The sequence below is a fragment of the Lagenorhynchus albirostris genome, chromosome 8 (assembly GCF_949774975.1).
Source record: "Lagenorhynchus albirostris chromosome 8, mLagAlb1.1, whole genome shotgun sequence".
NCBI lineage: Eukaryota > Metazoa > Chordata > Mammalia > Artiodactyla > Delphinidae > Lagenorhynchus > Lagenorhynchus albirostris.
Window position 1 is genome coordinate 24,231,382 of NC_083102.1, and position 22,888 is coordinate 24,254,269.

At 35.8% G+C, this 22,888-nt stretch overlaps 1 protein-coding gene across 6 annotated transcripts in view; it reads left to right on the forward strand.

Moving 5' to 3' along the window:
• The window catches only part of ZNF800 (zinc finger protein 800), a 49,329-nt gene that overhangs the window by 16,305 nt on the left and 10,136 nt on the right, over positions 1 to 22,888 (forward strand). For 2 of the 6 annotated variants that reach the window (XR_009541936.1, XR_009541934.1), the window contains exons 4-7: positions 3,445 to 3,588; positions 5,778 to 7,470; positions 8,699 to 8,788; positions 15,851 to 15,928. Coding sequence is in view for 1 of the 6 variants with exons in the window: in XM_060156767.1 (XP_060012750.1) it covers positions 3,445 to 3,588; positions 5,778 to 7,470 (1,837 nt within the window). In the remaining 5 variants the exon portion in view is untranslated. Of the gene's footprint in view, positions 1 to 3,444; positions 3,589 to 5,777; positions 7,471 to 8,698; positions 8,789 to 15,811; positions 15,929 to 22,888 lie in introns of all 6 variants that reach the window. The other 4 variants (XR_009541937.1, XR_009541935.1, XR_009541938.1 and 1 more) reach the window with 4 other exon arrangements.

Here is a 22,888-nt window from a genome sequence, read left to right on the forward strand (position 1 = left end):
CATCACTAATCATTAGAGAAATGCAAATCAAAACTACAATGAGGTATCACCTCACACCGGTCAGAATGGCCATCGTCAAAAAATCTACAAACAATAAATGCTGGAGAGGGTGTGGAGAAAAGGGAACCCTCTCGCACTGTTGGTGGGAATGTAAATTGATACAGCCACTATGGAGAACAGTGTGGAGGTTCCTTAAGAGACTAAAAATAGAACTACCATACGACCCAGTAATGCCACTACTGGGCATATACGCTGAGAAAACCATAATTCAAAAAGAGTCATGTACCACAATGTTCATTGCAGCTCTATTTACAACAGCCAGGACATGGAAGCAACCTAAGTGTCCATCGACAGATGAATGGATAAAGAAGATGTGCCACATATATACATGAAATATTACTCAGCCATAAAAAGAAATGAAACTGAGTTATTTGTAATGAGGTGGATGGACCTAGAGACTGTCACACAGAGTGAAATAAGTCAGAAAGTGGAAAACAAATACTGTATGCTAACACATATATATGGAATCTAAAAAAAAAAATGGTTCTGAAGAACCTAGGCCCGGACAGGAATAAAAACGCAGAAGTAGAGAATGGCCTTGAGGACATGGGGAGGGGGAAGGGTAAGCTGAGACAAAATGAGAGAGTGGCATGAACATATATACACTACCAAATGTAAAATAGATAGCTAATGGGAAGCAGCCGCATAGCACAGGGAGATCAGCTCCGTGCTTTGTGTCCACCTAGGGGGTGGGATAGGGTGGGGGGAGGGAGATGCAAGAGGGAGGAGATATGGGGATATATGTTTATGTATAGCTGATTCACTTTGTTATACCGCAGAAACTAACACACCATTGTAAAGCAGTTATACTCCAATAAAGATGTTAAAAAAAAAAAAGATTGATGAGTCAAGGTTAGCCCCAACTCGTTTTTTTTTTGGGGGGGGATGCTTACTGGGAATAAATATATACTCTCTACTGAATATAACTGTGTAACTGGGACTAAAGAAGAAATTGATACTGTTTTTGTTTTTTTATGGTTGATTGAGAGAACCTGATTTCGAGATGCAGTTTTACGTTTTTACAAATAACTTTATGTTGTACGTTCTAGTTATATCTTCAGTAGAATTCTTAAACTAATCCTAGTTCAGATTATTTCTGTGTCCCTCTTCAATCCTTTTTAACTACCTTTAGAGGCAGAATTGAATTTGTAGTATGGGTCTAGCTGGTCTTTTAATTTATAATTAAAGTGCAGAATTTTCCCATGTTTTCTTCCGTCTGGTAACACACCCACCTACACTTACCGAGAACTATATGTAGATCAATTGGAGAGGTTTATCTAAAGTGTTTTTTTATCATCAGCCTACCTCTCATAGTTTGTCAGTGACTTATGAGGTTAACTATGAACTAAATATATTAGCACTTTATTGCCAATATATTTTGTAATGTGAAATAAACTAGAGAAGTGTGTGCGTGTGTGTGTGTGTGTGAGTGTGAACTTACTTTTATACAAAGTATAATACCCAAGCTATCCTCTGAATCTTTAAAAATGTGTGTTTTCTGATTTTGCAGTAGTATGGTCTAGTGGACCAAATTAAACCTTGAGTTGGATTGGGAAATAGTGGAAGTTATTTTATATATATATATATATATATATATATATATTTATTTTTTCTCAGTAGAAACCTGGATTTATAATTTAGTTCTTCTAGAATTTAGGTTCATATTTTCTTTCATAACTCTCCAAGATAGGTTTGGTTTGTTTGTTTTAAAAGATGAATAAACCAAGGTGCAAAGATTATATAGCCCTTTAAGGTCACACGACTAGGTGATAATCAAAATTGGAATCTCTGAAGACTTCGTAAAGTTCTGATAATGTGGTAATCTTGTTGCAGTAGAAGTTTGAGGGCTGGCTTGTCTTCAAAATGATAAAATGCAACATGATGATTAATACAATAATTAAATATAAACAGATTGCAAAAGATTGAATCAGAAATGCTTAACCTTTATGGATCCTACAGTATTAATTATGCTACTGAGATGGTGTTTATTCTGTAGTAGTCTTGGAGCTTAATAGTCACGTGCTTGTTGAATGATGGAACACTGTGCACCTAGATAGTCTTAAGTATTTTTCAGGACGCTTTTTTGTCCCCTCCTTTTTTTTTTTTTTTTTTTTTTTTTGCGGTACTCGGGCCCCCCACCACCGCGGCCTCTCCCATTGCGGAGCACAGGCTCCGGACGTGCAGGCCCAGCAGCCATGGCTCACGGGCCCAGCTGCTCCGCAGCACGTGGGATCCTCCCGGACCGGGGCACGAACCCGTATCACCTGCATCATCAGGCGGACTCCCAACCACTGTGCCACCAGGGAAGCCCTCCCTTCTTTAATTTAAGTCAATATTATTATCATTTTTTGAGGAAACCAAAGGCTCCTTAATTAGTGAACACTGCAGATCACTTTTGTCAATTTACCTGCGTCAAAGACCTGTAGGAAGTAGTGACAGAAGATCTTCTATTTGTGTTTTATTTTGAAGATTTAAAGAGTGCTTGTTGCTGTTTATTTTTTCTCTGCCTTTTGATCTTCCATCATAATAATGCTTAGATTCCATAGATCAGTGGCAATTCTTCAACGAATATTTATTGAGCATTATTAGAGCTGAACACTTTTTAGGTGTAAATAAGGCAGGCTTGATCTTGGCTGCCTTGGAATTTATAATCTAGTGGAAAAGACGGGCTTTAAAGTAGTAATTATATCAATATTTAATTTATTGCAATTAAGGTGAGTTTTTGAGGGAGAAAGTCTTTGAATAAATTTCTAGTGGTATTAAGAGACCTAAGCAAAATTCAAAACCGTGGACAAGGATTCTTTACTCTCACTGAATGGCCATAATCCCACGTTGGCCCAGAACCCGAAGTAATTTAAGCTGAATTTAAAAAGAAAGTCACAGACAATCCTGTGACACAGTTTTGACCTTCTTTAAGGAATCGGGGAAAGTGTATTACTCATGTTTACTTCCTAATGTGAAAGAGAGCTGGAAGAACCAGCCAAAAACTTGCGTTGGGGTGGCATTTAATTCTTCTGTTCACACTCCAGGTCTGTTGAATCAGAATCTCCAGGAGTGGGTCATGTACATCTTTATTCCTCGGTCATTGTGATGATCAACCAGATGTTGGAACCACTGTTAAGATAGCCCAGGAATTGATTGGCTGCTGAATTAGAAAAAGACCATCAATTTCAGCTGTCCTAATATCCAAATGATAGTAGAATTTTGCTTAAAACTTAGTTTATAACTTAGTTCTGAGTATAGTATGGTAGACATTGGCAATGCCCGTATTTTGTTTTTAAAGAGTAAAACTGCACCTTTGGATTGTCAACAGTGGTTGCCCAGTTTAAAACTGCATGTTAAAGTTACCTTTTGTGTTAAGTTTTCTTTTCTTTTTTCCTTCAGGAACTAAACAACTTAAGCATATTTTATTAAAAGATGTGGACACTATTTTTGAATGTAAATTATGCCGCAGTCTCTTCAGAGGATTACCAAATTTAATTACCCATAAAAAATTCTACTGCCCACCAAGTCTCCAGATGGATGACAGTAAGTTTTATTCATATATTCAATTATGCATTTTGCTATGTATTCTTATACTACAGCTATACATTTATGTTAAAATAGTATCGATGTCTAGTTACAGATAATTTAGTGATAGAGAATAAGGTAAAATACTTGACTCAATGTTATATTCAGTTTCTTAAATAGATATTTTAATATCAGTGTTTTTCATTTGGATTTTGCTAAAGATATATGAGGTTAGATTTTTGAGTATATTTGTATTAAAGTATTGGATATATTTGAATGTTTATATGGACTATACAGTTTATATCCAGGATTTTTGTAATTTAAAATATTAATGCTTGATGAGGGTGTTGGTATTTTTCCTCCTTACTTCTTAAAAACTTGTTACCAGATATGACTCATCATTTACTTAGATTCTCCTTAAGTAAGTGAGAAAGTTGGAAATAGAGCAAAGAATGAGTAAATGAGTTGATTTTTTTGGTAATTGTAGAGAGCATTAAAAAAATACTTGTTGATCTTTCTAGTGTTTTCTAGGTCTTGATTTGAAGATCAGTTTTATTCTCAGTGAAGTTTATTAGATAAGTCATTTTATCAGAAATTAGATTGTGTTATGGGCTAACCTGAGATCTGAAATAGCTTTATGTGGTAAAGGCAGGTAGTAGCCTAACAAAGTCTTTGTGGAACCAAATGTTTGTTGAATTAAGCATATTGTCTCTTCTCTGTATGATTAAGTTGCAGTATATATAATGGTATTATTTTCTTGCTTTAAAGAATAATGTAAATTCCTTAAAATATTTTAATAAGTAGTAGGTTACTTTCATTATTTCTTGTTCAGGGATTTAACTCTTGTGGACTTACAAAATATAGAATTTATTTTGTTAGCTTGATATTACAGTTGCATTATGGATTTTGTGCATTTTTCCACTTAACCTTTTTGGGATGGAAATGGAATGCAGAGCTCCAAATATCAAAAGTACTGCTTTAATTATTAGCATGAAGCTGATTTAAAGTATATTATAGGACATAGATGAAACAGAAATTTCATATTTGTCTGGAAACTTTCCCTACCACTGTTAAATCTTATTACACTTCTTTTTATCCTTGAAATATAAATGAAAAGGTAGTCTATAGAGATTAGTTTCAAATCTAACCTTTTAATTAAAGAACTAGTAGGAATTTAATTTTCTGGTAGTCATTCTTTGTTACTTTTTGGTGTGAAATAAAGTTTAGTTGAATTTTAGAGGGAAATAGATAAATGGATTTGCTGTATTATTGTGCACTGCAATACTTATTCTAGAAATACTTCTGTGAAAGTATAATTCTTCTTACAGATACCACTTTATCCATTTTAAAAAAGAAAGATTAGTAGACTAGAAGAGCTATGATGAGTCATTTCTTGATTTATAATTAGGTACCAGATTTGATGCTATACTTGTAGCTAGATTTTAACATTTTAGGTAGAAACATAACCAGTGTTAGACAACTCTGTTACAATAGGAATATTAGGTTGCCTACAGATGGTGTAATTATTGCACAGATAAATAAAACTAGCTCTGTTTTTGGAGTTAATCTGTAGTTTTTAATCATTTGTTTTAATAGGTTGCCATGTTAAGAAGACATGTAATAGGACTGAATTTAGCAAACACTTCTATACATCCTGTCATTCGTGTTTATGTATTTTCCTATAAATCGTCTTCATTTTCCATAAGATGTTCAAATGTCCCTATACAATTAGATGAGATTATTTATTATGGATTAAGTTAATAGGAATGCTGTTATATTTTCTAAAAAAAGAATTATTTTTATATGTAGTAACATTCTTCATGGTGTTTTATCCATCTTGGGTTATGAGAACTTTGATTTGCCTTTGCTAGCCTAAAAATATGAAATACTATTTTTATTGTTTATTGTACCCATGTGCTTAAATATTTTATATTAAGGGCCCTTATTAGAAGTAACTCTTCAGATTGCATCTATTCCTTAACATTTGTGTACCATGATGAGATTGTAAATTAAAGCAAATTTTAATTTAATTAATACTTGTTTTTATACTCATAAAATACTGAGAAGTAGATAATGCTCTTGTAAAAATAAATGCAAACCAGTAATGTAATAAATTTTAAAATAGAGGTTCATAATACATTTAAAAATATTAGAGGGCTAGAGCAGGCTAATTATTTCAGATTAAAATGTTGTTTTTTCCTTAACAGACCTTCCTGATGTAAATGATAAACAAAGCCAAGCCATAAGTGATCTCCTAGAAGCCATATATCCAAGTGTGGACAAGCGAGAATACATTATTAAGCTAGAACCCATAGAAACGAATCAGAATGCAGTTTTTCAATATATTTCAAGGACTGATAATCCTACTGAAGTCACAGAGTCAAGCAGTACTCCTGAACAGCCTGAAGTTCAAATACAGGAAACTAGCACTGAACAGTCTAAGACGGTTCCAGTTACAGACACAGAGGTGGAAACTGTAGAGCCCCCTCCTGTTGAAATTGTTGCAGATGAAGTTGCACCTACATCTGATGAACAACTGCAGGAATCACAGGCTGACTTGGAAACTTCTGACAATTCTGATTTTGGTCACCAGTTGATATGTTGTCTTTGTAGAAAAGAATTCAATTCCAGACGAGGTGTTCGTCGTCACATTCGAAAAGTACACAAGAAAAAAATGGAAGAACTAAAAAAGTACATTGAAACACGAAAGAATCCAAACCAGTCCTCTAAAGGACGCAGTAAGAATGTTCTAGTTCCATTAAGTAGGAGTTGTCCAGTATGTTGTAAATCATTTGCTACAAAAGCGAATGTAAGGAGGCATTTTGATGAAGTTCATAGAGGACTAAGGAGGGATTCAATTACTCCTGATATAGCAACAAAGCCTGGGCAACCTTTGTTCCTGGATTCTGTTTCTCCTAAAAAATCTTTTAAGGCTCGAAAACAAAAGTCGTCTTCAAAGGCTGAATACAATTTAACTGCATGCAAATGCCTCCTTTGCAAGAGGAAATATAGTTCACAAATAATGCTTAAAAGACATATGCAAATTGTCCACAAGATAACTCTTTCTGGAACAAACTCTAAAAGAGAGAAAGGCCCCAATAATACTGCCAACAGTTCAGAAATAAAAGTTAAAGTTGAACCAGCAGATTCTGTAGAATCTTCACCCCCTTCCATTATCCATTCTCCACAGAATGAATTAAAGGGAACAAATCATTCAAATGAAAAAAAGAACGCACCGGCAGCACAGAAAAATAAAGTTAAACAAGACTCTGAAAGCCCTAAATCAACTAGTCCGTCTGCTGCAGGTGGCCAGCAAAAAACCAGGAAGCCAAAACTTTCAGCTGGCTTTGACTTTAAGCAACTTTACTGTAAACTTTGTAAACGTCAGTTTACTTCCAAACAGAACTTGACTAAACATATTGAATTGCACACAGATGGGAATAACATTTATGTTAAATTCTACAAGTGTCCTCTTTGCACTTATGAAACTCGTCGGAAGCGCGATGTGATACGACATATAACTGTGGTTCATAAAAAGTCATCCCGTTATCTTGGGAAAATAACAGCCAGTTTAGAGATCAGAGCTATAAAAAAGCCCATTGATTTTGTTCTAAATAAAGTGGCAAAAAGAGGCCCTTCAAGAGACGAAGCAAAACATAGTGATTCAAAACACGATGGCACTTCTAACTCTCCTAGTAAAAAGTATGAAGTAGCTGATGTTGGTATTGAAGTAAAAGTCACAAAAAACTTTTCTCTTCACAGATGCAATAAATGTGGAAAGGCATTTGCCAAAAAGACTTATCTTGAACATCATAAGAAAACTCATAAGGCAAATGCTTCCAATTCACCTGAAGGAAACAAAACCAAAGGCCGAAGTACAAGATCTAAGGCTCTTGTCTGGTGAGGAACAGTTACAGAGTTTTGCTTTTTTCCCCCCATCGAACTAAAAAAATCATTTGACCATAATTTATAGCTGGTTCCATTTTAACACATTTGCTTCCATATATCTTACGGCAGTGGGAACTGCAAGAGTAATGTGCATATCGCATTTACCTCTTCAGTGACCTTTATTCCAGTGGCTTGGGAACAAAAGTTAACTTCAGAACTTATCTTCCACAGGACAATGCAATATAGTTATAGGTAGATGGCACAGGGTCAGTGATTTCCTCTCAATGTTGTAAAATATATACATTTATATTGGCTTATGTTTACAATAGAAGTCTTCTGTTTAACTAACTTTGCACAGGTTTAATTTGATTCAGTGACTTAGTCTACTAATTAATACATTGTAGGAAGTTAAGTATATTAGAATGAATTTGTGAAGGCAATAATTATAGGAAAAAAGTCTTTTGAGGCACTGTAATTATTGTTAAATTAATCTGTGACGGCTAAATAAAGTGCTGCACTCAGAAAAAACAATCCCCAAATTGAATTTAGAACAATTAGCATTTATTATTTACGTTTAACATAGTGCTTCCAGGCAAAGGGGGAAACGATAAACAAAAGTTTGGGTTTATTTTTCCTTCTCCTTGGGAGTATGTGTTAGTTCCTGTTTTTTAGTTTTTACCTTTGGAAAAAGTGATTGTTTAGGTCCCTGATCCTCTTATTTTTACCTTTTTGTTTAAATAAAGTTTTGGTGATCATTTCAACATAGGTAATATTATTAAGGAGGTTTTTTTTTTTTTTTTTTCTCTTGTGGTTGTGTGTTGCAAGAAAAATAAAATTCCTATTGGGAAGAAAGAAAAAAATATTAGTTTTTTAGAGGGTTTTGGAACAAATGTAGATTTTTAAAATGCAATATGAACTAAGGAGTAGACTCCCTGTACTTGTTTTTGCAAGTCTCTCTATATTTTTAAAGTTTACCTTCAGTACCTGTGTCCCTTGTATTAATGCATTTAATATATTTAATTAGTATTAAATTAGTTTTGGATTCAGGTTCTAAAGCAGTATACTTAGTTTGAGTGCTCAGTAGGTTAAATGTTGTGGTTTGATTATCACACATTTTTTTATTTGTGTGGAAAACTTGAGATGAAACCATCCTTTAGAAGTCATTTACTATTGTATTATTTTGAAAATAAGGTTTTATTGGTAAACTCAAAAGTGTTCATTTATTCCCATTTCTCCTCAGATAACTTCAAGTGATGTACGAAAAGGTTTGGAGTTCATTTTTGTGGAAAGACTTTAAATTGGTGTTAGAACCACTAAACATCTTCAAATGGTACTATGAGGAAAAAAAAAAGAAAAAAATTTGATAAATATATGACTGTAACTGCTGTTTTCTGACTAAAATAATAACCATCTAACCACTTGTTTCTAAGGCACTGCCTCTTCCAGCACTTTCAAGTAGCTGTGACATTTTGTATTGTCATCACAGTCCATCAGCTAACCACCCCTGTGCATTTGGTCTACAGTTTCTACAAAAATGTTGCAGATTTTGTTTTCCAGCAGTTTGTTGATTAAGTGATCAACAATCTGAAGAAAATACCACCACTGGTGATTTTTAATTATCAAAGACTTTATAAGTTAGCGATTTTAGTTTTGTTCCCCTTTATTTGGCAGAATTTTTATTGGATTGTACAGATATATAATTTCCTAGTGAGCGTATGTTAGGACCAAAAGACAAATCTCAACACATTATAAATATTTAGCCTACTAAATATTTGTAATTATTTTTACATCCATTTATTTCTAACTTGTTCTATAGCACTTAAATGTTTGAAAATTTCATTCTAAAATATATACTATAGGAAACTTCCGGTTCATTTTCATCCATGGATCATCACATTCTTCATTTGTAAACATCTGAGGTTTTTATGAAAATTAAACATTCCCCTATTTTTCTTTAAGTTTCATACAAAGCACTTTAATGATAGATGCAACTTAATTTTTCAGTTTTTTTTTAAAGGACCCCACATTTACTAATGTTAATATGAAGGTAATAAATAGCTTACTGCTATTTTATGGATGCAGACAATCCCTGCACAACCACTTCTTATAATACTAGTTTATTTCTTTACATATTGCTAAAAAAGGAAGATTGGGGTATAAACCCTGATTCTTTTTCTCTCCCAAGTAAAATCTTAAATGACCACTTTAGATAATATTTGATCCCTACTGTAAAATTTAGAAAATAATGAATTTTTGTCCATTTTTGTAATCAAGATTTTAGGGAAAACAGAAGTACATCTATCTTTAATGAAATACTGGACAGGTTTTTGTGTAATCAATATTTTGTACTTTTTAGGGAATATTTTATTTTTTAGTAATTTTTGTCAAATTATAATTTTAAAAGGTACAGCAGAGAATATACCATGTTTTTATATAGGTTCATCCCTGTACTTAGGAGGGACCCTGTCCATCTATATACTTTTTGTATAAAATTTTAAAATGTTGAAGATCCACAAGGTCATAATAAAATGCTTTCATAGCTAGAAGAACATTTACCCTTCCCAGTGCTTTGCACTAAAATATACTGTGAAAGGAAACTAGAAAGACTGTAACTGTTGCTGGAAATGTTCTATATTGAATGTACATGCTCTTGTTGGAAAAATGTACTATATGTGATGGAAATAAACCAGACTCGAAGTTATTTCAGCTAAATGTGCTTCAACGAAGGTGCATTGGTTGAAACTTAAATGTTTTATTATCAAATTTAAATTTATTCAGTGACTATGAGCAGCTACACTTGAAATTTATCCTGATAGTTTTATTTTTAAGAATTAGAGTAATAATTTCTCTTTAATTTAAAAACAGATTTACTTTTCCACATATGGAAAACTTGTACTTATAGGTCTAACTTTAATGATTAATAGTGTAATATATTTAGGGAACTAAATGTGTAGGTGTTATTTCATTTATAAACCATCTTCATTAGTTGCACGTTATTAAACCTGTATGTTTGACTTTTGCAAGGTGTTATCTTTTATGCATTCCTACACACAAGACATATTCCAAAGATATTTTCCAGACTTAGGTACCTATAACAAATGGAAAGGTATGAGGATTCCTAAAAAGCTTGGGGTAGCTCTTTGCTGCAGCCTCTCTTGTGTATGCTGGCCTTTTCCTTTCTGCTTTACTTGTTAAATACTGTAGGGAAGAAAGAGAAATATCCTGATGTTGGTGGTGGAGAGCCCAATTGCTGCAGTTCCCTTACTTTACTCACCTGTTTCCACAGGACCTTTCACATACAGTTTGTCTCCACTGTCGTAACTTAGAGCCACAGAGCAGGAGTTTAGGAGGGGGCATCAAGGGTTCCAAGGACTATAAAAATATTTCATCTGGGTCATAGAGAAAAAAATAGCATTATGTCAGGACGTGTCTAAATTAGAAGGGCTTAGAGAGATTAAGAATATTTTATCATAATAGCCAAATTAATGGATCATGGGAAGCATAGAGACTAAACTAGGACCAGTTAAGTAGAATGAACAAGTAAGAAGTGATTAGAAATTCTTTGTTCTTCCTATTCCTTTCTGGTCTTCATCCTTTTTGGTTTTATTTTGACTCTTGAGGTTTGTCATCTCAGAGGATCAGGCTTGAGGGTCTTGAGAAGAGGCCTAAGAAATTTGTGCCAGAAGCTTTTCTACACACAGGCTGTATAAGCAAGTATTTATAGTACTTTTTGTTGTCGTTGGGGGGAGTAGTGAAGCAGGTAAAGAACCATCAGAAACTCCTTATTTTATATTAAGACCTATTTCTGGCTACAAATTACATCCACTTTTGCTGCAATTTGATCAATTGAGAGTTCTTCTATAGAATTCAAATCATCTTCCTTCCTGAAGATACCTTTTATTCCTAAATTTGGTGGAAGAGGAGAAACAGTAAAAGGTATGGCTTGCGCTTCAACTTCATAAGTTTGTATAGTGCAAGCAAAAGCTGGATGAAGTATGGCTGATACTAAGCAGGTGGTTTTTTTTTTTTTTATGGCCACGCTGCCCAGCTTGTGGGATTTTAGTTCCCCCCTCAGGGATCGAACCCTGGCCTTCGGTAGTGAGAGTACGGAGTTCTAGCCACTGGACTGCCAGGGAATTCCCTAAGCAGGTGTTGATTATAACATGCAAATATACCTTGAATGCACAATAACCATTTGGGGGGTTCATGTCTCTTTCCCCTCTTTACTCCCTACTTCAAGAAGAAAACCTTGAATGTATACATTCTTGAGCAATATATAAATTATCCATCCTTAACTTTTAGCCTAGTTTTATATATATATATATATGAGCCAAATTTTCGGTTGACACAGATTGCTTGTATTGTTGAAAAGTACCTTCACATTTTTTAGGAATATGTATTTGTTACATTGCCTTATGGTCAGTAGGCTGTTCTACTCAGTTTGCTTTAGAGAGCCTGTGGATGCAGTAGTGGGGAGTTTTGTGGTTTTGCTACAGTTTGAGGCTGCAGGTATAGAAAGAGGAGTTTCCCAGTAGGTATTATGGCAAGTAGGTATAGAGATAGAAGCACAAGTGAATATCATTTCCTGCTGTGAAGTTGTAAAAGATCTCTTTGAATAGCATGACCACTGAAAATGAGATTTGAAATGCTTCTAAAACTTCAGAAATTAGGTCTTCAGGTTTCCTGTAGTGGCCCTTGGAAATATTCTAGTTCCTTAGTTAGGAGTTTTAGAATTTACTTTTCTAATGGAATCCTTAGATTACCAGGATTATGATTCAGACACAGTCTCGTAGTTGATCAGTGGCCGAGCTCTAAGATATGGGCAGCATGATGTTGACTGTGGTGTTAGACAGAATCCTTCTGTACTCTATGCTATTCTTTTTCTCTTCTCTGACTTCAAGAGCTAGCGGAAGCCTCAAGATTGAAAAGGAGTAAGGATCAGCAATCTTAAGTACGGCTGTTAGTTGTTTGGTTTCTAAGGCATAAAGCACATGTTAGATGGCAGAATAAAATGTGTTTCACATAAAGTCACCTACAATTATTTTGGCTTTTCTAACTTTCTAAATTCCTTCCTTCTCTCTTATAATTTGTTTCTGTACCCTTTTTCTTTGACCTCAGTTCTGAGCTTCCAGCTCTTTCCTTTTTTCTCTTCTGGTTAATTAACAGATCATTAGTACCAAGATAGCTAAAACATTTTTTTGAGAAGGTAAGAGTGTGGAAAAACAGCTCATTTCTTCCTGAATCTTTATCATTCTACACTTGTCAGGTTTATTATTTATTTTGAAGTTCCTTTCTCTACATATGTTCACCACTATCATACCACAAACAGAGGGGAACATAATGAGCACCATAGGTGCATCTGGTTCAGAAAGTGCCCGGAGTTGGAGATTGTGCTGTTGTGCCCACCCAGCAGAATTAATTTGCTTGATTGTGTATTTTTGAGGTCAGGGACTATGTCTTGATAATTCTGTTTAGTGCCTAGCACGTTTTCATGTATATCCAGACACTAAATAAATGTTTGCTAATGATGTTGAAGTAAGTAGTAGCCTTTTCCATCTGAATTGTGCTGTCATATACTTTGAGGCTTTGGGTCTTACTTTCCTAAACTTTTATTATCTCAATATTGATAGATTTAATTTATTTTAGAAAGTGCCACCAGTACTAAAATGAGAGTTTATGATAATAAAGAGAATTCTTAGTATTAGTTGATAGTAATTAACATGTATAGAGTGCTTACTATATACCAAGTGCTTTGCTAATCCTTTATATGCATGATGCCCCTAATCCACCAACAGCCCTGTGGAGTAAGAACTGCTCCTTCATCATGCCCACTTTACAGAGTAGAAAAATTGAAGCTTAGGGAAGTTCAGTGGTTTACTCCAGTTCACATAGCTAGTAAATTATAGAATTGAGACTTGACACTAAGTCTGACCACAAAGCGTGTTCCCTTAATCAGTGCACCTTATATATGCAGATTTTATCATTTGCAAAGTACAGTCACTACATTACTTGCTGGCAGTTTGGTGTAATGATCTGGAGCTAGATTCGTTGGTGAAATTTTTGTATCCACCATTTATTTCCTGTGTGACCTTGGGCAAGTTCAGTTACTTAAGCATTCTGTATCCTAGTTAACCTCATTTATAAAATGAGAATAATATTTCTTACCTGATAGGGTTGTTCTGAGGAGAAAATGAAAAATACATGTAAAACAGGGTGGTCCTTGTCATGTTACAATAAATGTTAGATATGATTACTATAAGTCATTTTCACAGTATAAATGTGCAACTTTTTATTACCTTGTAAAGTTAAGTTTAAATGGAAATGTGTGCATTAGAAGAGAGTTTATTGCTACGCATCAGATTTTAACTGCTGCTTTTGTGTTTAACTGGGAAATGAGGACAACCAACTATATTATTATTTGCCACCAATTTTCTTCTAAGCAGCTATTACTAGTTTATCATTTCTACTCAAGTTTTTCATTTATCTTGAAAAGGTATTAGGTAGTTTTAAGCACATTCATTGTTTAGGCTTTGTTTTTATCATTACTCCTTAGGACAACCCATCTGTCTTAAAATTCTCTTAGTATCTGTTCTATCACACAATATTTTGGTTTTGGTCATGTGTAAAGTATTGACATGGAGCAAATATTAACTGAGTAACATAGTTCAAATATTTCTATGAAACTAAAGTAGATATGCCTTACTATTTGAAAGCAAGCATTTGGTTGTGGAAAGAGTGGATTCTTCAGGAGAGCATTATTTGGGCTAAGTCAGGAATTTCTTTGGTGAATGTGTCATGAAGAAATAAGAAATGGTACTTTTCAAAAGTCTTGCCAATAATAGGCATTAGTGACTACTCCACATTTCACTTGAGGCCCAAGTACTGTTAAATTATCTACCAACAGGGTTTAACCGTACATCTCCCTGTTCTTGATCTTGTTTTTTTTTAATCATAAGATGACGATTTTAGAAATTTTTGTGTCTAGGGTTAATTTGCAACACCAGAGAACCTTTGTCCCTAGGTTTGGATGAACTTTCATATCTTGATCTGCAGATCAAGTGCTGGGGTCCCAGCACCTGGGTTGTGTGGTTTCTTAATGATTCTGATACTCAAATTCTTATGTCAGGTATCTGAGCATGTTTCTGGCACACAAAACATAGTGATGTTTAAACAGTAGAATGAGGTGGTTGAAAAAAATAGGCAAACCAAAACAAAAAAAAAACGCTTTGAATGCTTGAGCAATAATGACTTGCAGCCTCTCTGGGTGTCCTGCTCCTGTATAATCTGGTAACAATTTCGATGCAAGAGCATGTAATAATGTTATGTTCAGAGGAGAAATTATTACACAAAAATGAACCCTAAATGCATAGAACTCTCTTTACAACCCAGGTTTTGAATATTAGTTTTTAATTCCTTCTATCCGTGGAATTATCCTGAGAATAAATTAGCTCTGAGAAATGGAACTGTGGCTTTTAGTCAGTCTTTCTTTCTAAGCTGTGCAAAAATATATTTTTTTAAAAGTTGAGACTCTTCTTGGCTAAATTGATGCTTTGGTAGACTTAAACCCCAAAGTACTGGTTGTGTCTGGTAGTTTTTATTTTGGATGGGAAGAGAAAGTGAGGAATAGTTTTCTTCTAAGAAAAAAAAATAGCCAAGTACTAGGAACATTGTGTGCACAAGTGATTGAATTACATGAAAAGAAATTAACTTTTAGGGAAAAGATTTTTATGTAGTGTTCTTGGGTTTTTGTCGTATAAGTTGTTAGGGTCGTTCTGTATAAGCTTCTGCAGGAGAGTGGCCATGCCATTTTCATGCCTTTTGTTCATTAGATATTTACTAAGTTCCTTTACTAAGAATTAGTATTAGTTCCTTTACTAAGAATTACTAAGAATCCAACATGCTGGACATTTGTAGATGTTTGAGACTTTCTGAGCTTTATTCTCCTTTCCTTTGAATGGGCAGCCTTTGAGGACATAAGGTAGGCTCATGGGGCTGTCATAAAGATAGAGGGAACACGCTTAGTGAAATTTGTGAGTCGTCATCAATATTTATATCCTCAAGTTAAACTTTCCTCAAAACGTTTTCATGATTTTCCAGTTTGCCCTTTCTTTGCCTTGCTGTCTTGACTAGTCAGCTGTTGTTTCTTATGATTGTAAGTGAACACAATCACTTAGTTACCATGAAATTTGGATACAAACACACACCAGAGGAAGAAACTTTTCAAGGAAATGGTTTTGTTGCTGTAACTGCCCTGGATCTCTTTTCAGTTTCTAAGTGTATAATTGTAATGATATGAATTGTTATTTTTTAAGGTTTAAGATACTTCTTTGAAGGTCATTTCTTTCTAAAACAGTTAACTAGAGCTAAAGAACACAATGTCTTCAAACCACAGATTCTACAAGATGGAAGTAAGACCCACAGTACTTGGATTACCAGTCACCACCCAGCTTGCCATGCCATCTCATTGCAGGTGTGTGAGTGCATGTGTGCCCGTGATAGAGCATTGTGCTATGTGCTTGCTGCTGCGAGTGCAGGGTTTTAGTTGGTCTGTAGCTGGTCAAGAGAGGTTCGTTAGAGAGTGCTGTGTGGGGAACTAAGACAGAAGGGGCCAGGCCTTAAGGGAACCTAGCAGTAATTGTACAAACTGGCTTCACCATATGGATTTCAACCAGTTAAAGAAGCCGGAAAAAATAATGCTACTCTAGGGACTGGGTGTTGCCTTCTTAGGAGCAGGAGTATGGCTTCTCTGCTGCTATTAGCCCTTCTCAGACTCTGCTTTTTTTTTTTTTTTTAACATCTTTATTGGAGTATAATCGCTTTACAATGGTGTGTTAGTTTCTGCTCTATAACAAAGTGAATCAGCTATACATATACATATATCCCCATATCCCCTCCCTCTTGCGTCTCCCTCCCACCCTCCCTATCCCAGCCCTCTAGATGGTCACAAAGCACTGAGCTGGTCTCCCTGTGCTGTGCGGTTGCTTACCACTAACTGTTTTACATTTGGTGGTGTATATGTGTCCATGCCACTATATCACTTCGTCCCAGCTTACCCTTCCCCCTCCCCGTGTCAGACTCTGCTTTTACTTTAAAAAAAAGACACTAATTACATCATTTGATATGTTCTCGGTGTGGTTATATAACTGCCTCATTATTTCCACTGCTTGCCTCTTCTGTGTCTTTCAAGTATTTTCTTTCTCCATATAGCTTGAATTTAGACTTCTGTAAGAGAAAATCTGATTGGTTCAGTTAGGTGCATTCTTGTTGGGCAAATCTCCCATGCTACACCTCTTCGTAGGTTGCTGGTCATAGGTTGCTCTTCAGAGGTTGGCTGTTCCTGGGACAGGTGCTCTCTGTGGGTCCTGTCGTTGGTGATCATGGTAGCAGAGTCAGTGCCATAAAACATGGCCCTGGACCTAGTAAGAGGAATCTTTTGGTGCCAGTCTTTTAAAAGAGGGATCTGGATAGTTCTAGAATGTACTAATCTTTCCAGTACACATCATTTTCTTTCATTTTAAAGGTGATAGAATTAAAGGTAACCTGTGGGCTTGACTGTTCGTCAGTGCAGAACCAGTGATCCTTTCCATACTGAGAAAATGTGGGGAGGAGTTTTCTAATGAGCACCTGCAGTTCCTTTTCTGAACTGCCTGGTGCTGTTTCCGTCTTTGGCTTTGTAGATTCATAGGCAGCCTGAAGTTTTCACTCAAAAAGAGCCATTACATTTCCTGTAACAGCATATTAGGCCATTCTGTCAGTTGCTGTGATTTTCCAGACACCCACAATTATGCTGCACAATTTGAGTTGGTGATTTAGTGAAACCTTAAAGTATTGCTTCTGCTCTTGTATTTTCCGCATTTGGACTTACTCTGCAATAGCTGCTTTATTCATTCCTTCAACGACAGGCACTATTGAGTGTTAATCATGTGTCTGGCACCATTCCATTCTTCTGGGAAAACAGAATCACACAGTGGTTAAAACATGGATTTTTAAGAATCATGCATACCTCAGTTCAGGTCCTGGCTCCTTTGCTTACTAACTGTGTATGTTGGGCAAGTTACTTAGTTTTTCTAAGCTTCAATTTTCTTGTCTGTATAATGATGGTATTAGGAAATGCGGTATAGGTCGGTTTATTGTGGGAATTTATAAAAGTTTAATGATATATTGTATGTAATATACTTAGCACAATGCCTGGCTCAAGAGCTCAATAAATATGTATTAATACTGTTACAGTGATCACTAAAATTGCTATCAGTTTGCTGCCAAAATACTTTCTGGCACTTGCCAAATAGTTTCTGGTTATCTTGCTTTGCCATTTGATGTTCGTTGCCTTTTTGTTGGTATTAATCCAGCCATTTAAGGAAAAGTCAGATGTAACGTCTGTGATAAAGCCAAGATGGACAGCAGTTTATTAAGTTAGAACATATTATTTTATGGGTACTTAACCTGCTGCCGTGTTTGGCAGCACCTTTTGCTAATTGTTCAAGAAGTTGTTGAACTTTTTATGATGTAATTGTGCTTCCTTGTGATTAATGTCTTATAGAACAATGCATAGTTTTGAGTAGCAAAACTCAGAACAGCTTTCAGTTTTATTACTATTTTTTGTAAAAATTAGGCTATGGGTACAAGAACATATTCTGAATTTATAAGCAAGAATTATGTCTTCTCTTTGTATCACTAATGCCTCACAATGTACCTGGCATAAAACAGCTAGGAGAATGTGGAAAGAAGGAGAGAAGGAAAGCAGCAACATTACATCAGTTATCTTTAGGCTTATATTAGTCCACAATATGTCTTTGCTTTTAAGCGTCTTTTCCCATTACCTCATCTTCTAATGTATATAGCTTCTCTACCTGTGAATTCCTCTTCGTTTCTATTGCTGATGGCTTCTGTTTCCTGACTTTTTGAGGCTCCTAGCTTCTGCCATTGCTACTAAGTAGTGGTGACAGGTTCAAATTCATGGGAGTGCTGTACTGACTGTATACCCTGGTAAATAATCCATAATCAGTTATACACTGGGTGTACATTTAGTGATTTTTGATAATTCTCTTTTTTTAAGACTTACCTTTGTTTAATTCATCCCCGTTCAATTCTATGAAATGCATCTCACATTTCACTTTCATATTCCACTCCCAGATCTAAACAAACTAAGCATACAATTGTTGATTGCCTCTTCTGTCATTTGTGTAATCTTAGGAATTAGAATTAGTTATTTCATTTATCCAATTCTCACATTGCTACTTCAGAACTTTTATACTGCCCTTAAAGCCTCCAGTCCTATTTTGCTTCCTTGATAAGAGGCAGCCTTGCCTATATCATGACAAAGGGTAGAAGACATTTCTTTATGCTCCCCTTCTGCATCACAGTTTTGTCTTCGGTTCCTTCTTTGGTTCTTTGAAGGAAGAAGTCCAAGTCCAACACTTCTGCCGTTGCCAGTCTTCTTCCTCAGACCTTCCTCCAACCGTCCTCTCCTTCCTCCTCCTCATCTCTGTCTCCCTTTCCACAAACTTCTCCCCTCAAGACATGCTCAAATTCCTTTCAGCCAAAAGGTAAACTTCCCCTCCAGACTACCTTCAGTCTAGTTACTGCCATCTGTTCCTCCTTCCTTTCACTGTCAAACTTCATGTCCTCTCATACTGTGCTTTAGCACTAATTTCACTATACTGTAATTGTCTATTTTGTTGTCTCCTTTCTCCATTAAGCTCTTAGGAGACCTGTGCCTTGGTCACCGTTGATTCCCCAGGGCCTAGGGTCGTTCCTGGTACATGGTAGGCATTCAATAAATATTTGTTGAGTGAATGAACAATATTGAGCCATGCCTATACCATTAAATGTGAACCATATAGTTTTTCCCTACCCCTACATTTCTATTGAGAGTTCACTTGAAGGCCATCAGTGACCACAGAAATGCTACATCTAGTGCCTTCTTGCTTCCCATCATGCTTGAACTCTCTATGACCATTAATGCTTACAAAAATATACCTTTCCAAGATTTTCATGGTTACTTGTAACTAAGTCACTTTGGGCTGGTCTCAGCATGGTATTGCATCCAAAAGAAACAGACAAGTTTCCAAATCTTTGGAAAATAATGAACTTTTTACTATTTTACAGAAATCTTCTGAGGAGATAGAAAGGTACAATTACGTTAAGCTCAGCAAGCTTCATACAAGTTCTCTTTGCCCATCTCTTCCCAGATCCTCATACAGCTTGGCAGCTTCCCTCAATCTCCCTTCTGTAACATTTCCCCCAGAATCTTCTGTAAACTTCCTACCAAAACCTCTTGTCTACTTTTTTCATCTTCTGGTTCTCTTAACTTTGTTCTTTCCAATTTAAATCACTTTAGCCTCTCAGCTTCTTCCAGTTCTTTTCTATAACCTGTTATCCTGTTCAGCATTCCAAAAGTCTAGGAGCATTCTCTTGATTTCATCTGGTTTGTCCTTACCAATTTTCTTTGCATGATTTTACTTAATTTTAGAGCCTTAGATTATACACTGTCTTCTCCAGTGAGTATTTCTTAATCTCCTGGGTTTGGCTGGGTTTCCCCCTTGTGTGTTTCTGTAGTGCCCCATCTATAACTATATTGAATTTATCTATTTGTGTCTCTCCCCATAGTCTGGAAGCATCTTGAGAACTCCTGTCTTTTCTTTATACCCCTAGCATCTAGCACAGTACCTGGAACATGGTGGATGTTGATAAATATTTCTTGAACTGATGGTCCTGTGAACTCTGATTCTTCCTCTCTTGCCACTGACTTTTATTTTGTTTCTACGTCTTTAAATATGATCAGAGTTTCCTTCCTCCTTTTTCTGTTCTTTTTTTAATACTCTTACTGATTCCTTCACTCCTGAAGCATCACTTATTACTTCTGTGAAGATGACCCCAGACCTATTTTCTAGCCTGGCGATTCTGATTATTAGACCATTTGTTTTCAAAGTTACATGTCAGACATCTCCACATGGATATTTCTCCATATCTTACCAGCAACGAAACTCAGTAAGCCAAACTTACCTTCTTTTTAAATTTGCTTCTCCTTTATTGTTCCCTGTTTCAATTATTCACACTCCTACCTTCTTGATTACCTAGGCTAATTAGAATCCTAGGAAATACCTTGACTTCTTTCTCTCTCTTACACTCTTTACCTTATCAGCGATCAATGCCTGTTCATCCTGCAATTCAGTGTTTCTTACATTTGGGTCCTCCTTGCCATCTCCACTTTTAATAGTTTAGTTAGGACTATCTCTTATTTATACTACTGCAATAATCTGTTAACCGACCTCCTCTCTAATCTGTCTTCCATGCTGCTGTCAGAACTACCTACCTAAAACACAGATCTGTTGTTACTGTAGGTATTGCTTGACTAACTTACTCATTGTCAGGTCTCAGCTTAAATGTCACTTCTAAAGACAATCTAGAGTAGTCTCCCTTATAGTTCTGTTTCATGTTCCTTTCCATATTGTCATTGAATACAGTTTTTAGTTATGTTTATATTTGTGCATTGATTTGTTTAATGTCTGTCTTCGCACTGGAGAGATTTATGTAACAGACTGGGGAGAGTTATGTAGACCCTGTGCCTAGCACAATGCTTGGGACATAGTAGTCCTTAAAAAATATTTGTTGAATGAGTGGATCGATAATAGATAGCTTATCAGTATAGGAAAACAGGAGCTAGCAAAGGCAGAAAAGTTACGGGGTCCTAGAATCTTCCTACATTTTCACAGACCTTGGTCTGTAGTTCTGGCCTTTCTGAAATAGTAATGGGCTTCTGCCTTCTGTCGTTTGCATTTATTTCCCTAAGGATGAGAGTCAACAATTATATTACCCCACACTCACATTAACGCTGATGTGACTGTAGTTGATTTGGGGGCTGTAGAGTAGTGGCAGCTAGATTTGTTGACCTGTTTTTAATACATAGGTGGTACCCTAGCCATGCAGACAAACAGGTATTTGCTAAGTTGACTTAACCCAGATTCCTTTTTAGCCTCTTGAGTGATGCAGGCCTTTGTACCACATGTTAATTAATGTGTTCATTACTTGTAGGACTAGTTGTGTTTGACATGAGGAATTTATTTGCCTTTTAAAGATTAAAGATTTTAATTTAGCAAACTTTTATTGAATGGAAAATGAAAAAATTATTTAAAAATATTATCTAGAAACAGATCAGTGAGTAATAAGCAAATTAATCTCCCTCTCCCTGTGGAGCCTGCTCAGGTTTCAAAAGTCAGAATTTCATCAATATTGAGATTTCACTGTCTTAGGTTGACTCGCTTCATCCATTCAGTAGACATTTTGAGCTCCTGCTTTGTGTGAGGCACTTAGTTAGGTGCTAGGGTTACAGAGATAAGAAATGCAGTTCCTTTTCTCAAATACTGTGAAAGAAGAACATGTTACAAGGATACACAGAAGTGGAATATTAAGGCACACTGAGGGTTTAGCGAAGGCTTTTCATCATTCATTCATTCATTTTTAAGTTGAGTTTTGAAAGAGTTAGCTAGGCAGACAAACTTTCCAAGTAGGTACAGAGGACATGAGACCACATGTAGACCAAGGGAAGGAATTATGGCCGAATCAAGAAAGGTCTTATATACCAAGTGAGTAGTTTGAATCATATTTTCAAAATTAGGAGTAGCTGTTGAAGGATTTTAAGCCAGGGGCATCTGATAGCATTGAGAAGACTGAATTGGAGATGGGATAAGGGTAAGATTTGTGGTGGGGAAATCAAACAGAAACCAGTTTCAGAAATTTAAGAAGTGATAAGGACCTAATTTTAGGTAATGGCACTGAGGCTATGGAGATGGATACAGATACTATAATTATTTCAGAAGTGGAATTTCTGAAGTGGAGTTGAAGATGGCGTCTAGTTTGGGCCTTCTGGTTGGGCAGGTAGGTGGTACCATTCTTCAAGGTAGGGATTAATTTGCTTATTACTCACAGGAGGAGGAACACTTTTCCGGGGAAGTGTTGAATTAAAGTTTAGAGATGTTGAGTTTGAGGTGCTTGTGGGACATCATATTGGAGATGCTTAGTGTGAGTAGGATATACAGACTAGAGGTCAGGAGAGAGATTGCACAGGGGCTGGAGATTTAGGGATCATTCATGTACCTGTGGTGGTTGAAAATGTAGAGATTACTGGCAAGAATAGAGTCAACATACCATACTAATTCTCACATTCTTTTGGTTTATTTTACAGTTTAGGTCAGTGCCTTCCTATTTCAGTTTTTCATTTGGGAAATGATGTTTAGCTAGCACCGGTTCTCCTCCCCACTGCCACTCCCCACCCCCATTGCAACGTATGAAATCTATAATATAGCATGTATTTGATACTACTTTAAGAAGTGCTAGATAATTAAATTGTAATAGTATTAGGCAATGTGAACTAATCCGTCTTGTATTTTGAGGGCTTTTTCAAAACTCTGTAAGACCTATTTTTAAAAGA